At 40.1% G+C, this 22597-nt stretch overlaps 1 protein-coding gene across 1 annotated transcript in view; it reads right to left on the reverse strand.

Moving 5' to 3' along the window:
• RASA1 (RAS p21 protein activator 1) overlaps nucleotides 1–18538 on the reverse strand; it is a 34990-nt gene extending 16452 nt beyond the window's left edge. Inside the window, exons 1-8 of the mRNA XM_053475121.1 lie at nucleotides 18047–18538; nucleotides 5294–5446; nucleotides 4000–4135; nucleotides 3072–3142; nucleotides 2657–2774; nucleotides 2032–2063; nucleotides 1260–1312; nucleotides 356–506 (exon numbers count right to left, since the gene is read on the reverse strand). Coding sequence (XP_053331096.1) covers nucleotides 356–506; nucleotides 1260–1312; nucleotides 2032–2063; nucleotides 2657–2774; nucleotides 3072–3142; nucleotides 4000–4135; nucleotides 5294–5446; nucleotides 18047–18267 — 935 coding nt within the window. The 5' untranslated portion in view covers nucleotides 18268–18538. The remainder of the gene's footprint in view (nucleotides 1–355; nucleotides 507–1259; nucleotides 1313–2031; nucleotides 2064–2656; nucleotides 2775–3071; nucleotides 3143–3999; nucleotides 4136–5293; nucleotides 5447–18046) is intronic.
• Nucleotides 18539–22597: the final 4059 nt, after the last annotated feature.

Raw genomic sequence — 22597 nt, forward strand, 5'->3', positions numbered from 1 at the left:
TTTGTAATTCGATTTTGGTATAATAAACTATTGATTCACTCTCACATATCTACTTTACTGTTGAAACACTATTTGAAATCACGTTACATCCACAAAGATGATCCAGATATTCTACAATATCTGTAAGATATTATACCAACTACAAGGCAATGCTCATTAGGAGAGGAGACATGCAAGCTTGCACTGAAATGCCTCTTCACTTGTCTGGGTTCGGATTTCAGGCTATTCCCTATTGTATGGACTTTAACTACCCTCTTCCAGGACAGTAATGGCCGATTAAAGTGGTTTTTACAGATGTTGCCCTCGCTTAGTTCATATTATCGAGAAACCAAGTAACAATATACTGAGATGTTACCTGTTATAGTACCGACCTCCCATCACAAATTGATTGTTTGGCGTTGGACTGATCTTAAACCGCTGGATGTTTTCATTGGTACGAAAATAAAGCGAATAATCACCAGGAGTGTTGTCAGACGGTCTCACCAGAAAGCTGCTAATTTGTCCAACTACAAAAATATGCATTACATGAATTATATTTCAAACAATTGTAACAGGCAATTTGAGAGAGAGAGGAAAAAAAAAACAAAAAAAAAATATTTTCATTTGCCTCTTTTCTTAATGATTAACACAACATTACAGAATATAAATAAAAAATAAGAATTTAACATGTATTGCCCCCCTGCCAGCTTCTATTGAAATAGCCATGTGCTATTCCACGTTTAGCTATAGGAGGCACAATTATTTTGTGTTACATGTATGATGCAGTTTGGAGCACACAAGATTTAAAAAAAAAACCCACACAATTGTGTGATTAATGGGGAGGGACAACTGTATCGCTTAAATTGTATGTGCATGAATGAGAATTTGCAGAATTGATTAATCAACTAAACAGAAAATGTATTATTAGACACTGCTAAACAAAATAACAGGATTTCAGAATTCCCTTAATATAAACGTATCAATGTGTGATATACTGGCCACAAATAATAACATGCACATTAAACTATTGATTCCCCAGAAAATAACTTGCAGATTACTACTACTGAGCAGACGAGGATCCTAAAACACAATCAAAAGAATGCCATGGTTTTAATCTGCAACCTATTTTAATACAAGCATTTACAAGCAAGGAAATCCCATTTCCATAACATTTAAAGTCTTCATTACGTGTATTGAGATGTCACAGAATAATGTTTAGAACTGAACAATTTCTTGCACAACACAAACTAGAAACCCAGAAAGAAGATATCACGCTTTACCCGTCATCAGAAGATTATAGGCTTCCTGCTTAGAGATCTTCCCGTGGAACCATCTAGGCACAGATACAGAAAAAAAAAGAAAAAAAAGATTTAGAAAACCAGAAGCAGCAGAAACTTTAATTAAGTAACGCAATGATAATAAAATAAAACCCTGACTGTTCATCAGAAATTCTTGAATGGAGATATGTGGGTTACACGCCAGGGTGAACAGGGTCTCACAGATCCCATTGTGCATTTTATCTTGAAACGGGTGTTTATTCACTGTGAGTTGTGTCAATAAGACTCACTATGCAGTATAATGAGCCAGTCCTGGGAAGATGACCCCACACAATGCATTGTTAAAAACGTGAGATTGAACACAGGACACCTCACCAACTATGTTAAGACATCTACAATTTGAGGCGCGCTCCTCGATTTAACTGAAAAACCACACAATTGCACATTTTAGTCCCACAGGAGAAAAGGCTCTGTACAAATTTCTCATTTTTATTATTAATTGCTTAAGGAGCCAGGTCAGGTATTGAAAATAAGCCTGTGTATGTACAAGGAGGAAAACATTAAACAGTGGACGATTTCCTAGATCTCCTTTCACCTGACCCAGACTACCACGCGCATGTGGCCAAAGCCAATTTGAATTGTTGGAGCATTCATTATCTGATCGATTACATTTATATGAGACAAACCCTGGCATGATTATGATCCTTGAAAGCACTCTTGTATGAGGACAGATACAGAGCTGTATACTAATAAAAAGTCTTTCTGCGCAACTCACATTTTGCCTTCATGTGGATCTTCTTCTCTACCCTATTAATACAAAAAAGACATGTGAGATTAAAAACATTTTTACAGATTGGAAAGGATATTAAGCCTCCTTTCAAACAAATCCAAATATTTTTTAAATAAAAACCGCAGAACACATGTAATCAACAAGTAACTCTCAACGACATCTACAGATCTACATGTAGCTTATTCTTAATGTAGAAGACATAATTTAATCCATAGATCTTTAATGCTGATATCTGTTTAGTCAAGCCAAATATGTCTCTACATTTCAAAAAAGGACAACTTTATTGTTAAGAACTCTCATTAACATTTACTAGATGAAGACTGGCAACTTAGAAATAAAACTGTTAAATAAGGCGTTCCTAGCCAATACTACGTATCCCTAAACAACACAGAAAAATGGCTGATACAGTCCTTAGAACATACTACAAAATGTTTGAGGAAGCTTGCTGTTGGAAAACAAATGTGAGATGCTTCAATGCTTCGTTATGTATAAATCATCACGTTTCACCAATCACCAACATTTCAGGTAACATTTCTCGGCTATTTTTCTTCTTCTTCAACATCTACGGAGCAGTTTTGTTTCAGAGTGAGATGCCAAAATGTTTACTAACCACTTCCTTCACCAAGTCTTCAACTATAAGTCCCTGTTCATTGGTACGGAGATTAGTGACCCACATCCAGCCATCCTCTAACTCGTTATGGACGATAAACATGTCTCCCTTCAGGAAACTGCAAGAAAAAAAATTGAACATTTTATACAAAGTGCATTTTAAGAAAATATAAGGCGCCTTTTAAAGTTATACTTATTTTTTGCTTCCAGTTACGAAAACATAATAGTTTCTAGTAATAAGGAAGAGGTGGCAGGCTAGGAAGGTAATATTTAACAAATTAATCTAAAGTAATTATACGATCCTGTAGACTGTAAACTCAACATGCTCGCTGCATCACCCTCCACACTTTTTGTCACATGATAAAACGTATGAAGAATGAAGCATGTTAGAGGTAACAATATAAAATGACAACTACCTTATTTCATCTGTATCTGGCACTTTAGTATACGGAAGAATGGCCCGTACTCTTCGTCTGTCTTCCACAGGCTGAAACGTAACGGTCATGATAAATATCGGTTATATGTGCAGCTTATACAGGATGCCTGCAATTATATTGTAATCACGTAAAACAAAGTTCCCTTAATTCCTACAGTCTATTTCAAGTTCCAGGCGTTAGGATTTCATTACCAATATTACAATGTCAATAGCTGAAAACCGAACAAGGCGGCTTGGTTACCTCAGAGTTTCTGAAGTAAAACAAATCCTTAATGAACAAATGCCAGTGGCATTTTGTTGCCACCTAACTTTGGGAGTTACCTTTTATTGATCAATATGGCTGCATCTCTGTCCTAAAACAGCCAAGATGGTTGCTATTTTTTTTTTACTCCAATATGCATTCAAGACTTGGTTAAAAAAAAGAGGCAACTTTTGAAGCCGCTGTAGCACCAGAGCTTCATTTTGTGCCAATAGGAGGGCTTTCTGTAGATGCACCTTAGGGGGTTCCATTAGGGTTCCATTAGTTCCCACAGACATTTTCTTACAGGTCAGCGCTGGAGCTGAAGGCAGGAGATACGTTTTGGCCAAATGCTTCTCTACTATGTTCAGCATACAATCAGAATGACATTTTCTCAAATCCCAAGAAATATCTGGCATAGAACTACTAGTGAGGGCTATCACAACACTCATACTGTCACTAAACAATTCAGTGGAAGTTCCGGATGACTTCCATCACTGCCTATAGTACCAGAGGGTTACCAAAATATATATCCCCATTTAAAGTAACAATCCAAACATCTCCTCAATTACTTGGCACCGAAACACTAAATTTCTAAAATAATACTGGTGTGAAAATGTGTACGTTTACAATTATATATGCACAGACATACATTCATTTAAAAACGTACCTCTGGAGGTGCAACAGGAAAAAGAAGCCTTTCCTCTTTAAGCAAACAAGACACATGACTATAGTATCCTATGAGATCTGACAGGGATGAAAACCTTCGCCCTCCGATATAGAAGTCCCCACACATTGCTATTATCCTACAAGGGGAAAAAAACGATCAGTTACTTCAGGGACAAAAGAACAATGTGATTGAAATAAGATTCTTAAAAAGGAAACCATCTTGTAAAACAGGCTGAGCTTATTTAAGCCGCTCTCACTACCATCTAGCCATTTTGGCAACGATAGATTACTCGTACAGGACAGCAAAATCAGCTCCCATCTCTTGATCAGTGAAATATGCAGCAGTTCAATCCCTTGATATCTGCATGAAGCCCAATGTAATCCACAGGAGTATATGTGTGAGATATACATAGGATATATATATACACAAAAAAACAACAGTACATGGGAATTAAAGAAAAAAATACTATGTATAAATAACCCAAAACAAATTTAAAACATGTAATTGTGCACTCACAAAAGGAACAGGATTATATAACTTCAGTAACTGGATACCATGGCTCTTCTTTAATAAATGAAAACTTTTATGGAGACGGCAAGCAATGGCGCAATATACTGAAAATTAATACAATTCTGCACAGTGCTTAAAGGTCACTCGCAAGATATGGTGGCACATTGATAGAAAACATGCAAACACGCCCAGTTCACGTTTCCAGGAATATGTGCATATATTATCCGGCTCCTTTGTGAGTGCACAATTACACGTTTTAAGTTTGCTTTGTGTTATTTACACGGCCTTTGGTTGGTCGTTTTGTTGATTGTTGAACGTATTGGAGGAATACAGAGGAGTTAAGCAGCCATATATTAGGGAAGTGTATATATATATTAATTTTTTATTCAATATAATATTTTATCACATGGGGAGACTTCACACATAAATGCAATATTTAGTATTGAGAGAGTGTATGAAGGAGGACTTAGAAAGTGAGAGACTGGGACAGAACAAAGTAAAACAGAGACAAGGCCTTGGGGGGAAATACAAAGGAGGCTCAGAGAGCCAGGTCTAGGAGAGACAGGAGAATACAGACTGCAATAAACAGAGATCACGGTGAATCAGGAGGATAGAGAAGAGGACTGGATGAAAAAGAACATGTTTGACGTTTTCAAAAGAAAAGGGGATAACGGAGGTAGACAGAGGAAGATAATAGTTAGATATAAGGTTCATAAATATTAGAGCGTGTTATAAGGAAGAAAAACACACACAGCGACATTTCATTTTCCCCTGATTTACTTACCTGAAATGGGTGACAACATTTGTTTTGCTAAGGAAGGAAAGAACAAATGACCCAGGTCTACGGTCGCTCTCTCTAATAAGATAGCTTCCAGTCCTGCCAGCTTGATAAAGGCGTTCTTCAGCAATATTTCTATCCAGCTTGCCATGATACCACCTAGGAAAATAAAACAACGTGATTAAAAGATGCAGCTGAGCGTCACAATGTAAAAAAGTAATTGCTTTCTTTAAACCGGCATCCAAAATAATTTTTAGTGCTTACCTAGCTTTAGAAAACGGATGCGGATAAAAAATTTATATTGACGAGCTATAGCTTTACAAGATTGATTCTTAATATTAATTATGATAAATAATTTAATGGCACATGGTACACAGTAACTACACTAACCTGGATTAAAAATCTTTTTTTTGAGTTTTTATTTGCATGTCATTTATTCTGTAAGAGGTCTTGTGTATCCTTGCTTATTTTTGAAAAATAAGAATTGAGATGTGTCATCAACACCTTTTGCTTATAGCGTTTAGGACTAATAATAAATAAGTGCTCAAAAAGAAAAAAAAAAAAACAAGCGACTACACAAGTACCTGATTTGCTTGAATATAAGATGCCCCCCCCCATTTGAATAGTTATGGAAAAAAAAGAAAAAGCCTCAATATAAGACGACCCTATAGAAAAAAAGTTTTACATGTAAACATTAATTCACATGTAAACTGTTTTTTCATATTTAATAAACTATGATTGAGAAAAATGCATTTCTTGTTTTTATTTCCTTTTATTTGCCAACCTGCCCCCCAGTTATGCACTCTGCCCCCTCCCACTTATCAATGCATCCCCAAACTTGCCCGCTGTGCTCCAGACTCCCTGATGTCTAGTGAGGCAGCCAAGTAACATCGGCGCAATGTGAAGGACAGTAGCGGAGGTTGTCTACACGCATGTCTTTCACCGGCTGCCGGAGAGAAGGATCCAGGTCTCCTGTAGTGCTGTGAGGGATCTGGACCTTAGTCTTATAGTCAGATCTATTTGAGGTGGGATTAAAAAACGCCCTCGACTATAAAACGAGGGATATTCGTCAGAGAATTTGCTCTAAAAAAAACCTTGTCTTACATTCGAGCAAATATGATACTATGTTTAGTGCTGCTAGGGACCACAAAATTCAGGATTTTTAACATTTCAATTCACCGACTTCACTATGCAGTGAGCCCTTCGGTGAAACAGACTAATCGATTAGTTTTAATTTGTTTGCAAACTCCCAATTAATGAATAAACTCTGGTGACTTCTGCTCCATTGGTGTATAGCAGGCAGGGCTAGATACACCAAGGCAAGTCTATCTATAGTAATCAAAGCGAACCACATCAGAACTTTAGTAGCCATGGCTACTTGCTTCCTGTGATTTGTGTAGCCCTAATTACAAGGCTTTGAATGTAATGTGTTGTGGGTTGAGTGGAAATTCCTTCTTGTTTTTTCTGCTACTACAATATCCTGTAACACACACACACACACACACAAACACTAATATGTTTAACACCTCTGGCTTCTGATTTCTGTTCGGACATAAATATTGCATATTTAAAAAGAATCTCCTTGTATTGGAAATTATTCTTTACATGCGGTTATTCAAATCTGGAAACTCTGTCTTTACTTACAACATTTCAACCTCTACGTATATCCTGTTTTTTTAGAAAATGTGTATGGTGAGGGGTTTCCTGAGGATATCGAGTTCATGCTTTTCTTTCACTTAATTGCTGAATACTGCCCGAATAAACCATTATCACTACAGCGAGTTTGGCTGAATCCCACCGTCGTCCTTTCGAGCGGATCCATTACTCACTGCCATTAGAAACGTTAGCAGCGATTGTGATTAGGAAGTGCTTTGATGCATTTTTATTCTTCATCAACGTGTGTTTTTACTGCAATCTGCTACAACCTTGTTTTAGTTGTACTTTAAATACCGAAAAGATTTTAGGTGTTTTTTCTTATAAAGTCAGCAAGTAACAATAAAATGTAGCCACTGAAATCAATGGCAGCCCTTCCGACACGTGCGTACGGGGGTCAGAGGCCTGCCCCAGCTTTCCCCAATCCGCTCATGTATTTGCAAAACACGGCTATCATTCGCATTAAAGCGCAATGTCTGTATGGTGCCATCATGCAGAAGACCCATGCATTTTCTTTCCTTGAGCATAACTGTGCCCTATACAGTATTGTAGATTAGTATTGGCATCAATCTTATTTTATCAAATTTGATTACAATAAATGTCATTTATCTGCGGTCCTGGAGGCCGTTATTGTGGTCAGTCATGATATTTTGGTGTCACTTTAAGGACATCAACAAATGCCATGAATGGATGTCAAAAGTCTTACTTATTTTATAGCATTTAAAGAAGGTAAGATAATTGCACGACTGGACTAGGAAAGAGATAGAGGACCTCCCGCAAAGCAAGTTAGAACATCACAATGTATTCTCTTGGTCTACATGTACTACATTCCCACGGATGTTGCATAAAATAATCACCAATATATCTAATCAATGCATCAGAGATGGTTATTTGGTGGTAATTATCAAAAGTTTAAGAAAACTTGTAATACACTATGTACATTTCATAACCAATATAGGAGCATAACAGTAGTAGAATACCAGATGTTGCTATAGCGACAGGATGTCACATTTCAACTAATCACTGTTTTTATATTACCCCTTAAATACGTTAAATGGGCATGTTTCATTTGCAACCAGTTTCCAAAATAACACAATGCTATGAATCATCCTGAAGGAGCGCCCCAGCCCTATTTCGAACGCAAAACACATGTGATGCTCCATTTTTTGGGGACTCCGGTACACTTCACTGCATGCAAATTGGTGTAGACATCCTCTAGTTATCAGAGTTGTGAAAGTAGACTTCTTTTCCATTTAAGAACTCCCCTGGCTGTCTCCACTCAAGCTGAGTGCATTAGTCAGTACACTTTTCAGACATGATCTTTGGTATTCCCACTGTGACTCCCCATTAAAAATCAATAGGAGTAGCCGTGGCCAGCCATATGCATATTATCTGCTATCATACATGCCACAACATGCTGTAAGCTCAGCCCCCATTGACTGGAACGGCACTGCTAATGAACATGTGCAAGCAGCATGCGATGAAGGCACTCTAATTAAAATCAAAGGGGGCACTTAATTCACATGCATTCAGGAAACTATGCTGGAACTTTAGCACAAGCCAGTGCTGGAGCTTGTGGCGGGGAGTACACGCATTAATACTACTACATCGGGGTACACATTACCTGCAATGCAGAGAGTTGGGGGCAGGAAAAGAGGGGGGAATGCAAGTCTTAGTATAAGCCAGGGCTCAACAAACCCCAGGCACCTAGGATTTTGCACAGTTGCCATTATGAATCTGGCACGCTATGCTTTCCTGCAGGGGTATGGTGCAGCGGGTGTCGTGAGGCTCCCAGCGGGGTCACTTAATCCACGGCACTAGCCTCACTGCGCCCCTGCAGGAAAGCATAGGGTGCTGGATTCATGACAGCAGAAGATAATGCTGGAGTCAGACTGTGTATTTGTATACTGTAGTGTCAGAGTGTGTTTGTATGTATGGTGCTGGAGTCTGTGTATGTGTAAATGTATAGTAAGTCAGTACTGTACTGTATTATAGTGGCAGATTGACTGTGTATGTGCCCATAATGTTAGAGTGTTTAATTTTATATATGTATAGTGTTAGCCGGTGAGTGTGTATGTGTGCATGTGTATAAGTGTACTGCTAGAATGTATGTAGTTTATGTTACAGTATGGCATTAGCATGCACGTGTATGTCAGAGTATGGTGTTAGAGTGTGTGGTGTTAGCATGCGTGTACATGAGCAGAGAATGTTAGCGTATGTGTATAACTGTAAGGTGTTTGTGAGGATAAGATGTTAGCATATGCTTGTAACTGTGTGTGTGTGCGTGTGTGTGTGTGTGTGTGTGTAAATGTATGTTAGTGTATGGCTCGGAAAAAAAAACCCGGGGTGCCAGGAAATTAAAAACATGATTGGGGGGGGGCAGACTCATAACTTTTTTGGCTGGCTCCTACATTTAAACTAAATTTCTCGAACCCTGGATGTAGTGTCCCTTTAATAAACAGATAAATCTCAAAGAAATTGCTTTTGCCATCTCTCTCTACCATCTTATTGGATTTGCATCCTAGTATGTCTCATGAAAGAGGCAGGAAGGCTAAAAGGATAAAGACGGGAAAAGAGTTAGGAACCATCCCTTATATTCTTATTAAAATAGCACAGATACATACCTAGGAACCTTAGGAAGTGAATATTTAGCTGTTCTAAGATGAGCCCATCCTGTGTTGTTGGCAGCTGAGAATATTAAAATCACTAATGAGAAATAAAACCCTAGGAGGGGGGCATAGTGGGATACCTTTCCTGACAACCCACCAGAACAAAACATGAATCTATTAAATGATAAATTAATAAATTACTGGTGCCGGTTAGAATTCTTAAACATGTACAATTTTTTTAATAATGTTCCACGATGAACATCTCGATCCATGGATATCTCCATGAACAGAGCACATAGAGAGGCTAAATCTAACCGGCACTTAATATTTTGGCAGGTCCTAATATGCTTATGTTCTTTAGGTTCACAGACAGATAGTGTATAATTTAGCAGAATACAATAATGGGGAATTCTCAGACAATCAGCTTCTCTTAACCAGTATTCCACCATATTTATTCACAGATCACATTCCAAAAGCCATGCAGTTGACTGAGTATATCTTATTCATGGAAGGTACTGCAGCCCATTGTGGTTGTGGCTAGTAACGAAAGAGGTTTACACACAAAAACACTTCTATTGGCTTGTGGTGAAAGCCACATCCCGTCAACATTAATTTTAAAAGCCTCAATTCCGGCAAAAGCATTCAAATATCTGTAAAACATATATAAAAGCCCTTGCTGCTCAGGGTAAAGTGACAGTCCAGCAAATAATTATTCATATAACACATGGAAACTGTACACAAAACTGTATTTTATTGTATTAAAACACTTTACCAACAGTAACTTCCAAAAACGGAAGTTACACTTTCTGTGACGCCCTCTCTGATTATTTTGGAGAGATATAGATACATAGATATACATATACATTTCTTCCATTTGTGAAATTTGACAGATTCACAAGTCAGAGATATTCATACACACATGCAATGCAAACAAGATCTAACAAGACTGAAAACAGGCTGTCGTACGGGTGGAACTGGCTTCTAGTACTCCACCCTCTGTAATGCTAGAAGTTTAGGCATCAAGTAACAAGCATGAGCAAACTGAGCACCCATGTAACAATGGGTTAGAAACTCAACCTCCAGTGTCCCACACAGTCCCACCAAAGAAGAATCTACATTAAGCGCTTCATGACCAGGGGTTTTACTCCCCTAAGTGATCAGAGGTTATTTGTCATTTCTAGAATATCTTTGCTGAACCATAGTTAACGTAATGACACAAATTACAGGACAAATAGGGCTCTCTCTTTTCTGCATAGTCCGTTGTTTATTATGAATATGTCAAAGAACGGTAATTTTTTTTTACCTTTTGTATTAAAAAAGTATAGCGTTGTTCTGTATTAGCCATAGAAAGGGAAAGCAATTTTGGAAGAGATTATACCTTTATTGGCTGATGTTTAATGGATTGCAAGCTTTCAAGACCTGAAGACCTAGATTGTGTTGAAATGATCTTCCTTCTAACAGAAGGATGCCCAAACCAATTGACAACAAGTAGTAACTTAACAAGGGGGAAAAAGTCACTCAGATCCTGACTAAGAAGTTATCCTATAGACCAACTGTCATCATAAAAGGTTGTCATGATGACCCTCTGGACCTAATAGTTCCCCCATACTTTTGGCACCAGTGAGGTGATCTCTCTGCAGATGCAGAGAGAACAGGAAAGGAGGTCAGCATGCATGAAGACAGTTTGGAAACTCCCATCAACAATGGCTTATGTTTAACAGGCGCCTGAGTTTGTATGCCTGATCGTACGGTAGGGCATTCCACCACTGACACTGTCCGAAAAAACCGCGTGGAGGAGTAGATACTCAAGAGGGCCAGTTGAGACCTACGATCATCCCTATGCTGGTAATTTCAATCAGGACCACAGGGCTACAGAGCAGGGCTCGACAAATCCCAGGCGCAAGGTCGCCATGGCGACTGAGAATTTTGTCCTGGCGCCTAGGTTTTGTCAGCCTCTTACATCCAGAGGAAATTGTGGATGTAAGAGGCTGAGTCACCACACGGGGGCGCTGCTGCTGCTGTCTGCCCAGGAGTCTGGGCAGACAGCACAGCCACTCCGAGCCCGCCCCCGAGCCTGAGATCACTCCCACGGAGTGAGCATGTAGGCTGAAAACGCGGTTGCTGCAAAACCAGCAATCGCGTTTTCAGCTGCCACAGGCAGCTTCAGGGAAGGGGGTTGTGTGTTGATTGGGTCCCCACACAACACCCCCCAGCTGCCTGATCGCTCCATGAGAGCGACAGTGCAGCGTTAACCCCTTCAATGCCGCGGCATTTAGGGGTTAATTCCCGTTTTATATGGGGCTCTGCTGCTGGTGGTCTGCCTGGAAGCCCAGGCAGACCAGCAACAGCAAAAACGAGCCCCCACAAGCCCTTTGATGATTCCTGTAGGCATGGAAGCCTACAGCAGTCATCAGAGAGACTCCCCCCTGCAATGGCTGGTCTATAGACCAGCAATTTAAGTCCCAGCTGCCAGAGGCAGCGTCAGGGACAGGGGAGAGGGTTCTTTGGTCTCCCCATGAGTGTGGAGAGCAGCCCCAACACCCCCCTGCTGCCTGATCGCTCCCTGAGAGCGACAGTGCAGCGTTAACCCCTTCAATGCCACAATTGTGTATGACATTCATGGCATTGCAGGGGTTAACATTTGTCCCCACAACCTTGTGGGGACTAAATATCAGTCAATGCTGTGCTCCAATGGAACATCAGCATTGAAAGGGTTAAAAAAAACAGCACTGACCTGAAAGTCCAGGGTGCTTCCAGGTCAAATGCTGTGAGTTTAGTAAGTGGGCTAAAAAAATCCTGGCTCCTAACTTTTTTACCTGGCGCCTAGATTCACAACAAATTTGTCAAGCCCTTCTATAGAGCATAGGGTGGTTAGAGTGAGAAACAACATTTCTTTCTCTTGCTAAAAAATTAAGAAAAAAAAAACAAAACAAAAGTTGAAAATTTAGGAGGGAAAAACTACAGGGCACCAAAATCATGAAAACCCCTATAACATTTCAACATTAAAGTAAATACTAGAAGTGATATGGCCTTCAAAATGTGCTATGTATGTGACATTGTAATGTAATCAGAGGATGTTGTCAAATATAAAATGGGTCATTTTTCAGCAGTGGAAGCTCGCCTATAGAAAAGAAACCCTAAGGCTTGGTTTCCATTGGGTTTTTTTTTGCTAAAAACGCCTATAAAAACGCCAATAGCGCCACCTGGCGTTATTTTGTGAAAAACGCCTGCAGCCAGATGTTAGCTGTAATTCAATAGGAAATCGCAAAATGCCATTTCCACTTGGCGTTTTTCTGTCTGGCGTTTTTTCAGTCCTCTTTGGCGTTTTTCTGCTTTTTTGGGCTCTGTGGCAGTTTTTCAAAATCGCAGCATGTTGACACTCTGGCGTTTTTTGCAAGAAATCTTGGCTTTTTTCTCCAATAGAAGTCTATGGGAGAGAAAAAACGCCATGAAAAAGCCATGTGGGTTTATTGCCTTGGCGTTTTTTATGGCGTTTTTTCCACAGTTACAATGCAGAGGATGGACCCAGTATCTGTGTGTCCTACGAGAAATAGGCTGAAAACAAACAGTTTCACACAAAACAAAGTCCTGGACTGGTTCATATTGAATTTTACACCATTTGGAACAAACATGCCATTACAAACAAACATACGCGACCGGATCCTGCGTGCCAAAAGCAACAGCAAACAATTTGCACCATCATTTGGGGCCAATCTTCCCAGAGGAGCAGACATTCGGAATAAAGCATGCCTTACAAACCACAGAAAAGAGACAAAAGGGTCTACCAAGTAAATGACATCAGGAGAGGGCAGATACTTGCCATTTATCCTAATCCCTTTTAGCTGGGTGAAACTTCTAACTTGTAAAGGCTGGAAAAACTGCCTAAGGTCAAAAAAAGCAATTTCCACAGAAAGGCTAAAACGCCAGAAAAAACTGCAGAAAAAACGCCAAAACGCAGGTAAATGCAGTGGCAGTTTTCTTGCCAGTTTTCCTGGCGTTTTTCATCAAGAAAAAAACGCCGGACAAAAACCCAAGTGGAAACCTAGCCTAACCAAGTTGCAAACATTTTTTTCTTCAATTTTAGCCTAGTCTTTCCTTGTTGGTACTAATCTAGCATTGAGATGTTTTTAAAAGAAGGTCCTACTTGAAATAATAAAAAAAAAAAAACGTGTAATTTGTGAGGGTACACAAAACTTGGAAAATGGGAATTATTGTTTAACAGATGGTGACAACGGTAGGGCTGCACCAACTAATCGATAATGAAAATCGTTGCCAACGAATTTCATTATCGATTAGTTGAATCGATGTTTATCGATTATAAAATGAGCAAATGCTCTGAAAAATACCCCTCATTTTATAATCTGTTTCATTCAGTGAAACTCACAGCAGTAACTACTTACAGTCCCTCCCTAAAGTCCCTCTGATGCTTGGCCCCGCCCCTTTTTTCTCCCAGTCCCTCCCTGCAGTCACACTGTTGATTGGCCCCGCCCATTTCCTTATAGCATCCACACAGCTCTGAGTATAAAATTCATATTTGGGCTGCTGAAGGTTAGGGGAAGTGGGGGTTAACTTACAGTTAATGGAGTCTTAAGGGTTAATTTAGGGGCAGTTATGGTTATTGGGGTCTTTAGGGTTAATTTAATGGTGAGGGTTAATTTAATTAATTTAATAAGGTTAACTTAAGGTGCAGTTAGAGGTAAAGGGGGGGGGGCAAACTCAGGGGAATCTAAATCCTGGGGGCAGTGAAGATTAATCCTGTATTTATTTATAAAAGTATTGTGTCAGTGTGCTGTGAACGAGTCTATGAGGACACTATGGCATATGTGGGGAGGACAGAGTGACATATCTGGGGATATAAGGCATACCAGGGGGTATAAGGCATATGTGGGGAGGGCAGAGTGGCATATCTGGGGGTATGTGGCATATCTGGGAGGCAGTGTGGCAAGCCTGGGCTCAAATGTGCACAACTGGAAATAAAAACAAGAAATGCATTTTTATCAAAGTTTTATTATTCCGCCGTTTGTTTTTAACATCCTGTTTATTAAAATATTTTAAATAAATGAAAAATTAAATTTTTTTATCTGATTAATCGAAAAAATAACCGGCCAACTAATAATAGTTAGCTGCAGACCTAGGCAATGGTAAAAAAAAACTCCAGCCGTGAGTATGAAAAGCCTTTGATCGTGAAGAATACTCGTAGTGGAATATATACCAGTGGTTCCCAAGCCATAAGGTCAAGGAACATCACAAACAGTTAATGGTTTTCTTTCGGTTTTTTTAAATCTCCCTCTTGGACAAGAAGGTGGTAGTTACTAAATCCTGCTCTATTAGTGCGCCTTGAGAACACCGCTATATGGTGGGTTCCTAAAAAATATGTATTACCTTTTAATAATTAAATATCATTACAAATGTTTATTTAGAATACTCAACTAAAATGTTGGATTTAAGTGGTAAAGTGACATCCGCTTTAAACATTGCAAACTCTGCAGGTTTTAGATACTGTACATTTATATTGTCTACTTCCTTAACCTATTACTCCAAAGCAACAAAAGCCATAAGAAGAATACATTTGCTGCAGGGCCAAAGGAACTAATGTATAGTGTTTGTTCATCAGTTTAAGTGGAAAGTGCTAGAGAGGAAGTGACAATGTCAGATCAATAACATTTTGTGTCAGACATGGAAACTATAGTATGACTAATACAGAGACACCATAGTGCTAAAGTATCTGGAGTAACTAGAGCTTAATACAAAGCAAAGTATTGTATTAGACTTTTTTTCAAAGAACATACCTTTCTTAAACAAGTTTACATTTTTTCAAAGTATGACAAGATGAGTTTTTTTTTATTATTATTATTTTTCTTTTTCTTTACATGGAACAAACTTAAAACCACTTAAACTTGCTTCACACCAAGCACTGTGAAACTTATTCCGCGGATTTGTGGAAAAAGAGAAGCACCACTCTTTCTCTGCAAATCCGCCTGCAATATTCTGGCCTCTTGGAGCGCTTCCGTAAAAGAGCAGACCCACGGCACGGACTGCTTCTCCATTCTGTTCCTCTAATCTGGAGACATGGTGTGCCTGAAGGATCTGTCCTTTTGCGGAATAAACCTGGATAACAGAGCTTATACTCGGTAGACGCAAATTAATAAAGAAAGAACAAGAAGCGGAGCTGTGGAAAAGAATACAGGGGCAGTCCAAGTAGGGAGAAATTGAGAGCTTGAAAGAGAGTGAGAATGAATGAGCATGAGAATGAATGAGCATGAGAATGTGAGAGAGCAGGAGTGAATGGCAAGGCTCTAAGCTTAATCAGCTGTGCGGCAGATCCAAGGTCTGAATTCTAAAAAAAAACATTTTTATGGGGGGGAGAAAAATCCATGTTATAAATTGAGCCAATCACTGCATGGGCAAAGTGACCTGAAGAAGCTGAGTGGAGATGCCAGCAAAACGCGTTGTCTGAAGATGATCCACTGGGATTCCACAAAGGCACCCAATTTCATTCTATTTGTGAGAAGTCCTGAATTAATTCTACGCCCATTTCTGCACCTTAGGAGATCATGCTGCATACTGCTGTAGCCGAGCGGTCCGATTTATATACAGATAAGCCTTTTTATTTTATCTCGTGAGTGCCTGTCACTTTTTCTACTGCTGTGCCTGCGTATGTTTCTCTACTAAGAACACCCATACACTTCATATTCAAGGCTCGATTACAGACAAGTTGTAAATGTATATTTTACTATTATGTGTCCTAAACACTATAATTTATTTATTTTTTACTTCCATGTTGTATTTGTAAGTTACTTGCACCCTGGGGTTGAATATCTACATGCTTTAACATCCTTGAAGGAGGGTGAATGAGGAACAGGGAGTATATAATTTGTGATTTTTCACTTATTGGTTGTACATCTCCGTGTGCATATTTTTTCCACTGGCCACATTTACTCCCTTTGTATTAAGTGTGTCGTGTTTTTTGCTCTTATATAATTATTGGCCTGGGAAGTACTAAAAACCGTGGTGTACATGGCTAATACATTAAATACGGATTAAACCGAAGAAAAAAGCATGTCAGAAATCACTGCTGGGGCTTTAAACTTTCATTGTTTAAACTTTAAAAGCCATGGATTGGGAAAGATTTCCCCTGTAAGAGGTCTGGCCAATTTTCAGAGATTGCCGGACACACTGCTCACGCTTTAACAAGGGGATCTACAAATGTTTTTCAAGACAGTCAAGCAATTGATGAATGGCTAGTTTAAGGCAATTCACACAGTGCATGACATATTACTACAATAAAATATGGTACTTGTGTTTTGTCCAGGCACCACCTATATTTATATATAGGTGGTACCCGAATAATACACAAGTACCGAAGTAATAATACACTAGGTGGCGCCCGGATAATACACCAGTACCAGAGATAGATGTATACATGTTGCTAGCAGGCACAAAAAGTGAGGGTTACATGGTATTATGCTACCATTGCGAAAGGTATTATGAAGACTACAAAGGCACATGGGTGAATTGGTTATTTTCTGTCATCTTTATCTACGTGAGGCACGCGATGTCCCTTCATCATACGAAGGTGACTAGAGAAACGTCTGGTTTAACTCGGAACTGTACAGAATCTGCTGGCGATATATAAATAAATGGAGTATAATGTAATAGTTGGCCAAATGGAGACCCAAGGCATTCTACGCGAAGTGATTCTGTGCGCTCTTATCCGTACTCCTCTTTAGCTTATTCATCATTTATCAATAAAAATGACAAAAATAATAAAAAAAAGATTAAAAAAAATTTAAACAATAAAATAATTTCTTGTGCAAGTTCTAAAACGCTTTCTCCGGTGTGAAACGCTAGGATAGACAATACCCTCGACACAGTGTTTCCTTGTCTGTCATGTTGTTGGGCGACAATGAGCTGCAGCTGGGAAAAAGATCCGATCATGTGCATTGTATTTCCAAGAAACGAGGCAAAAGCTTAAAACGTCTGCATTAAGGCTTAGCTTGGAATTAGTGCCACAAATCACAATGAAAGGAATAGGGCACAAATACAAAGCAAGTGGGGAGAAAAAAAAGGGTTGATTGACGAACGGTAAGACGAGCGCGACGGGGGGGGGGTTAGTTTGGATACTTGGCCGGAGGAAGGATTATAACATCTACCAGATACCTGTGCGAGTGAAGATGGATATCATGCAAGAGGCGGCACCAAGGTGGCAGGCATGGGCAGCAGCCATGGCAAAGCCCAAGTGGGGGATTTTGGAGGCGCTCAGCAGGGGCAGGGATTAAGGCGGAGAAAAGGCAAAGGCGGCAACTAAGGCGGGGCACCCAACAGGTGCCATGCTGGACTGAAATAATACAAATAGGCAACATCACCAATAACACAGCCTACTGTATAGCCCACAGCATAGTTTATTTACTACCTCCTTCATCCAAACTATAGCACACACTGCTAAAACACGAAGTAGTCAGGCTGGGGTATCAGGGCAACCAAGAGGGGCACTTACTGGTTGGTAGGGGGCGCACTGAGAGGAATTTCCACCTCCTCCTCTTCATACTCCGGTCCGTCCAGTGAATCAACCTCATCTACTGGGCCCAGCACTCCAGCCACGAGGGAAAGGGGCGGCGGCGGAGGGAGAGGCAGGGCAGGAAAGGCCTCAGGAGCCCTGGACAGCACCGCCTCCCCGGCCGCTGTCACCGGCCCAAAAGAACTGGAAGCCGTAGACATCCCGCCACACACAAACACTCCACCGGTAGCGGAAGGAAAAGGTGCGTGTCACCGTCAGCTTATATCAGGACACAAACAACACAGCAGGGGCCACCTCAGCCGGTCCGCTCACACACCCCTGCCCGGTCACCGGTAGTCCGGCCGCCTCCCCACGGCTCTCTGACTGAAGGCAGCTGGAGACACCAAGCTGGGTATGGAGAGGGTGAGGAGGCGGGGGGCGCACGCGCCTGGCTCCAGCCCCTCACGCGACGTATCCGAGAAAATCCTCCGAGTCAGCTGGTTGGCTGTACGTGAACGAGCGCGCGTCCCCGAACTTTGCGTGGGTGAATCTGTGTACATAGAACACACTGTACTTTTTAAAAGTACTTTATTTAAACACGAGATTACGAACAAGGGCTACATTCTTTGCTGTGACATTACGTAGTGCTTGTCGGCTAGTCCGTCAGCCCACTGATGTGGGTACAGAGAACTCCCGTGTCAGGCTCTGCCCACCGATTAAAAACGGCTGGTACCAGCTTATCCTTTAACTATGACACGCAATAAAGAAGTTGGTTGATGGACATTTTCAATAATGACATTCAGTGGGGTGGACATATTAACGGGGGTAAATAGAGCCCACCGTTACAAGGGACTACTCAGCTATCAACTGCATTTTAGTGCTAATAATGGCAGTTTATATGTGAAAATACACATTTCCAAATCACGTTCAATAGAAATATGTCTTCATATGTGGAACTTTATTTAATAGATTTCATGAGAATCAATAAAATATTTCACTGTATACACACTATTACGGTTCCTAAAATGTTTGATCTAGTTCCTAAACTGTGGCGTGTCCGCCGCTCTCAATAAACATGTGTCACTCACAGCCATATTGTTTGGTTTTTGTGATGTCCATTATTAATGTTTCATGATACATTTCTACCTAATGCAGTTATTCCCGAAATACAGTTACATTAAGCATGACTAAACGTTGACCCAGGAAACAAAAATATTACATCTTATTTTGTTCTGTAAGGAAATCTGTTTTTATTCCTTAAAGACAAATTGTAGATCGTTTCAGAGACTGTTAGCCCCCCTGATGAAGTCTTATAATACGAAACGTTGGTGGTGTTTGAGGATCGTGAGCTACCATGGAGTTTGCAGTTGTCATCGGGAGGTGTGAGTTTCAGGAGTTGCGCATGTCAACGGTCCTGGACTTACCTGCCTACCAGGCATAGGCTCCAACATTGCTCATGGTGGACAATTTAATGATGTTCTATGGACCTTCACAAACCTTGCCATGGACACTTTGACTATGCCAGCTGCCTACAGAGAGCTATTTATCCATTCCCTACATGTATATCAAGGTCTTTGAAGCCTTCAACTGTATTGTGGCTGTAATAACGAATTTTATACAGGGGAACAGAAGTTCAGTGCTCTCTGTTTGTCCTCCTGTAATCTGCACACGTAGCTCCATGTTTATTTTGCAGCGTCTTTTGTGCCACTGCGCTCATACCTGGGGATTTGTGGGCTCCAGCTACCTGGAGCCTACTCATGCGAGACACCGCCATGACACGTGTGGCCCTGTTGACATTGCTGGAAACAGGGCCACAACATTGCTGGAAACAACCCCATTTAAAGGGGAAATGGGCAGGATTGGGGAGTGTAAGGACCCCCGTTCCCGCGACCCGGAGGATTTGAGAGTTGACCTGGAAAACCAGAGAAGCGACTCTTCTCCTAGAGTTCTCCTAGAGTTCTCTGGGCAAAACCCGGAGAGTTCCCAGGTATGGTGGTTCTTGATATGTTCTTTCAACACAATATACATATAAGAAAAAAAATTGCGAGTGCCATGTAAGAATAAAGGTATTATTATAAATTCCTGAATATAAGCAATACCTCTCTCATCCAGATTTATGATGATCGAGCGGCAACCAAACTATGAACACAAAGCAGCGCATTGAGAATTTTATTCTTAATTACATGCAAAATAAATTATTTCGTTTTGAAACTCTTTTACATAATCTGTTTGTGCAACCGTGAAATATAAATTATGATGGGCAGATGCATAATTATCATAGATTTAATGAATGAACTTACTATTTTTAGATATCTTTCAACTGTGAAGTGCAATTATTTTTATGTAAATTATATTTTACTGACCTGCCTTATTGATAGCCCTGTCAAAAACCCTTTTTTATATAACCATAATTGAGACTTTTTATGTTATACGTTATATTAAGAACTTGACTATTAGAGGATCTGTTGTTTTTTTTTACAAATACTACATCTTAGTTTTTTGACGCTAAATAGATCTAAATATTAAAATATGCAGTATACATGTTTTAAAGCCCACCTTATGCATATACCACATGGGCAGTGATGTGAACTGTCTGTTCTGAGGATCTGCATGATTATTCATCCACATTAAAGGTACACTCCAGGTACACTAATGTATATGATAGCTGAGTGTTACCTTATATTTGACATTTTTGTATGGAAATGCATAGAGGCATTCCACATGATTCTCTCTATGCCAGTGGTTCTCAACCTGTGGGTCGCGACCCCTTTGGGTGTCGAACGACCCTTTCACAGGGGTCACCTAAGACCATCGGAAAACACATATTTCACAATATATAATTACATAATTTTATGGTTGGGGGTCACCACAACATGAGGAACTGTATTAAAGGGTCGCGACATTAGGAAGGTTGAGAAACACTGCTCTATGCATTTAGCATGTTGTCTTCTGTCACCCGGAGATGTCTCCTGCTCACGTGCACCTCTACTCTCGCATTTGTTCACATTAGATTTCTAGGGAGTCTAATGTGCCCCCCCCCACATTGAGCTCTGCAGCTGCACCTGTTGAGAAAGGTAAGTTTTTTTCAGCACAACGTAAAAAAATGAAAATTAAAGTACTTTAAAATATTCATGTTGGGGCTGTATAATGTTACCTCTGCCTTGTGTTGAGTTGGAGTTTTTAGTTGAAGTTGATAACTTTTTCAATATCGGCCTTATAATAAGTACGTTTAGGCAGCCTTTGTAACGATAAGTTGAGGACACAGGTAATACATTCAAGACAGAAAATTAATTATATAATACTGGCTGTACCAGATACTGCAACATACAGCGGATGTAAAAAGTCTACACACCCATGTTAAAATACAAGGTGATGGTGATGTTAAAGAATGAGACGAAGATAAATCATATCAGAACTTTTTCCAATTGCAATTGAATTGTTCATGTTATAGGTCACATTAAAGGTGGAAAAAGTTCTGATATGATTTATGTTTGTCTCATTCTTTAACATCACAAGAACCTGGCATTTTAACAGGGGTGAGTAGACTTTTTATATCCACTGTAGCTCAGCTTCCATGAGGCGAAACAAGAATTTAGGCTAAATGTCTCCAAAACCATTGTGCCGATTAACAAACAAAAAAGGAAAAAATACAAATAGTGTCAATAAATGAATATAGTTATATGTTCCATGATGTTGAGGACAGGGTTCTGTGCAGGCCAGCCAAGATTATTGTCACCAATTTCAACAAATCATTTCTCTATGGACCACCCTTTGTCCAGATTGTTGTGCTGAAACAGTTAAAAGCTGCATTACCACAATTTCATGAAGCTACTAGCAAACAATTCTTGTGCTGAAATTCCTTCTAAAGGCAGTTTGGAACTTGGTAGCAAGGGATCCAAATGTTCATACCTGGGAACTCTCCGGGTTTGACCCAGAGATTGCCGGGTGAGCGTCGCTCCTCCGTTTCTCTGGGTCAAGTCCCAAATCCTCCAGGTTGCAAGAGTGGGGTCTTGACACACCCCGCTCCCCGCCCATTTTTCCTTTAAATGGGGGTGTTTCCCGCTGACAGCAGAAACTCCCCCGACATCAGCAGGACCGCCCACCAACGTCAGCGGGACCGCTCCCCAGTCAGTGTGCAGTCCTGGCCGCATCCCGCAAGGATTTCCCAGGTATGCAAATGTTGTATTTACATAAATATATATGTGTATTTTGTTTTATATTGAAATGTATATTTTTTATTTTAAATGTACATATTTAAATGTATTTTGGAGGATGGGGGCTTTAACAGGTTGGGGTACTTCTGTAATTCACAATATCTGATCCATCCATATCTAACAACAGCTGCCAGCTTGCTAGGTTTTTCACTTGTTTTTTCATAATACTTACTCTAGTAATATTTAGCATGGTTTTTTTTCATATTTTTGAAGGGGTGAAGAAGGGGACCTATGTAGCAGAGGTTTGGTTTGATGGAATTGTCAGATTAACCCAATGTCGTCAGAGAGAACCTATGAGTTTCTACTACATGTTAGAGTTTAGAATTATGCCATTTGG

The sequence above is a fragment of the Spea bombifrons genome, chromosome 1, assembly GCF_027358695.1.
Source record: "Spea bombifrons isolate aSpeBom1 chromosome 1, aSpeBom1.2.pri, whole genome shotgun sequence".
Classification (NCBI taxonomy): domain Eukaryota; kingdom Metazoa; phylum Chordata; class Amphibia; order Anura; family Pelobatidae; genus Spea; species Spea bombifrons.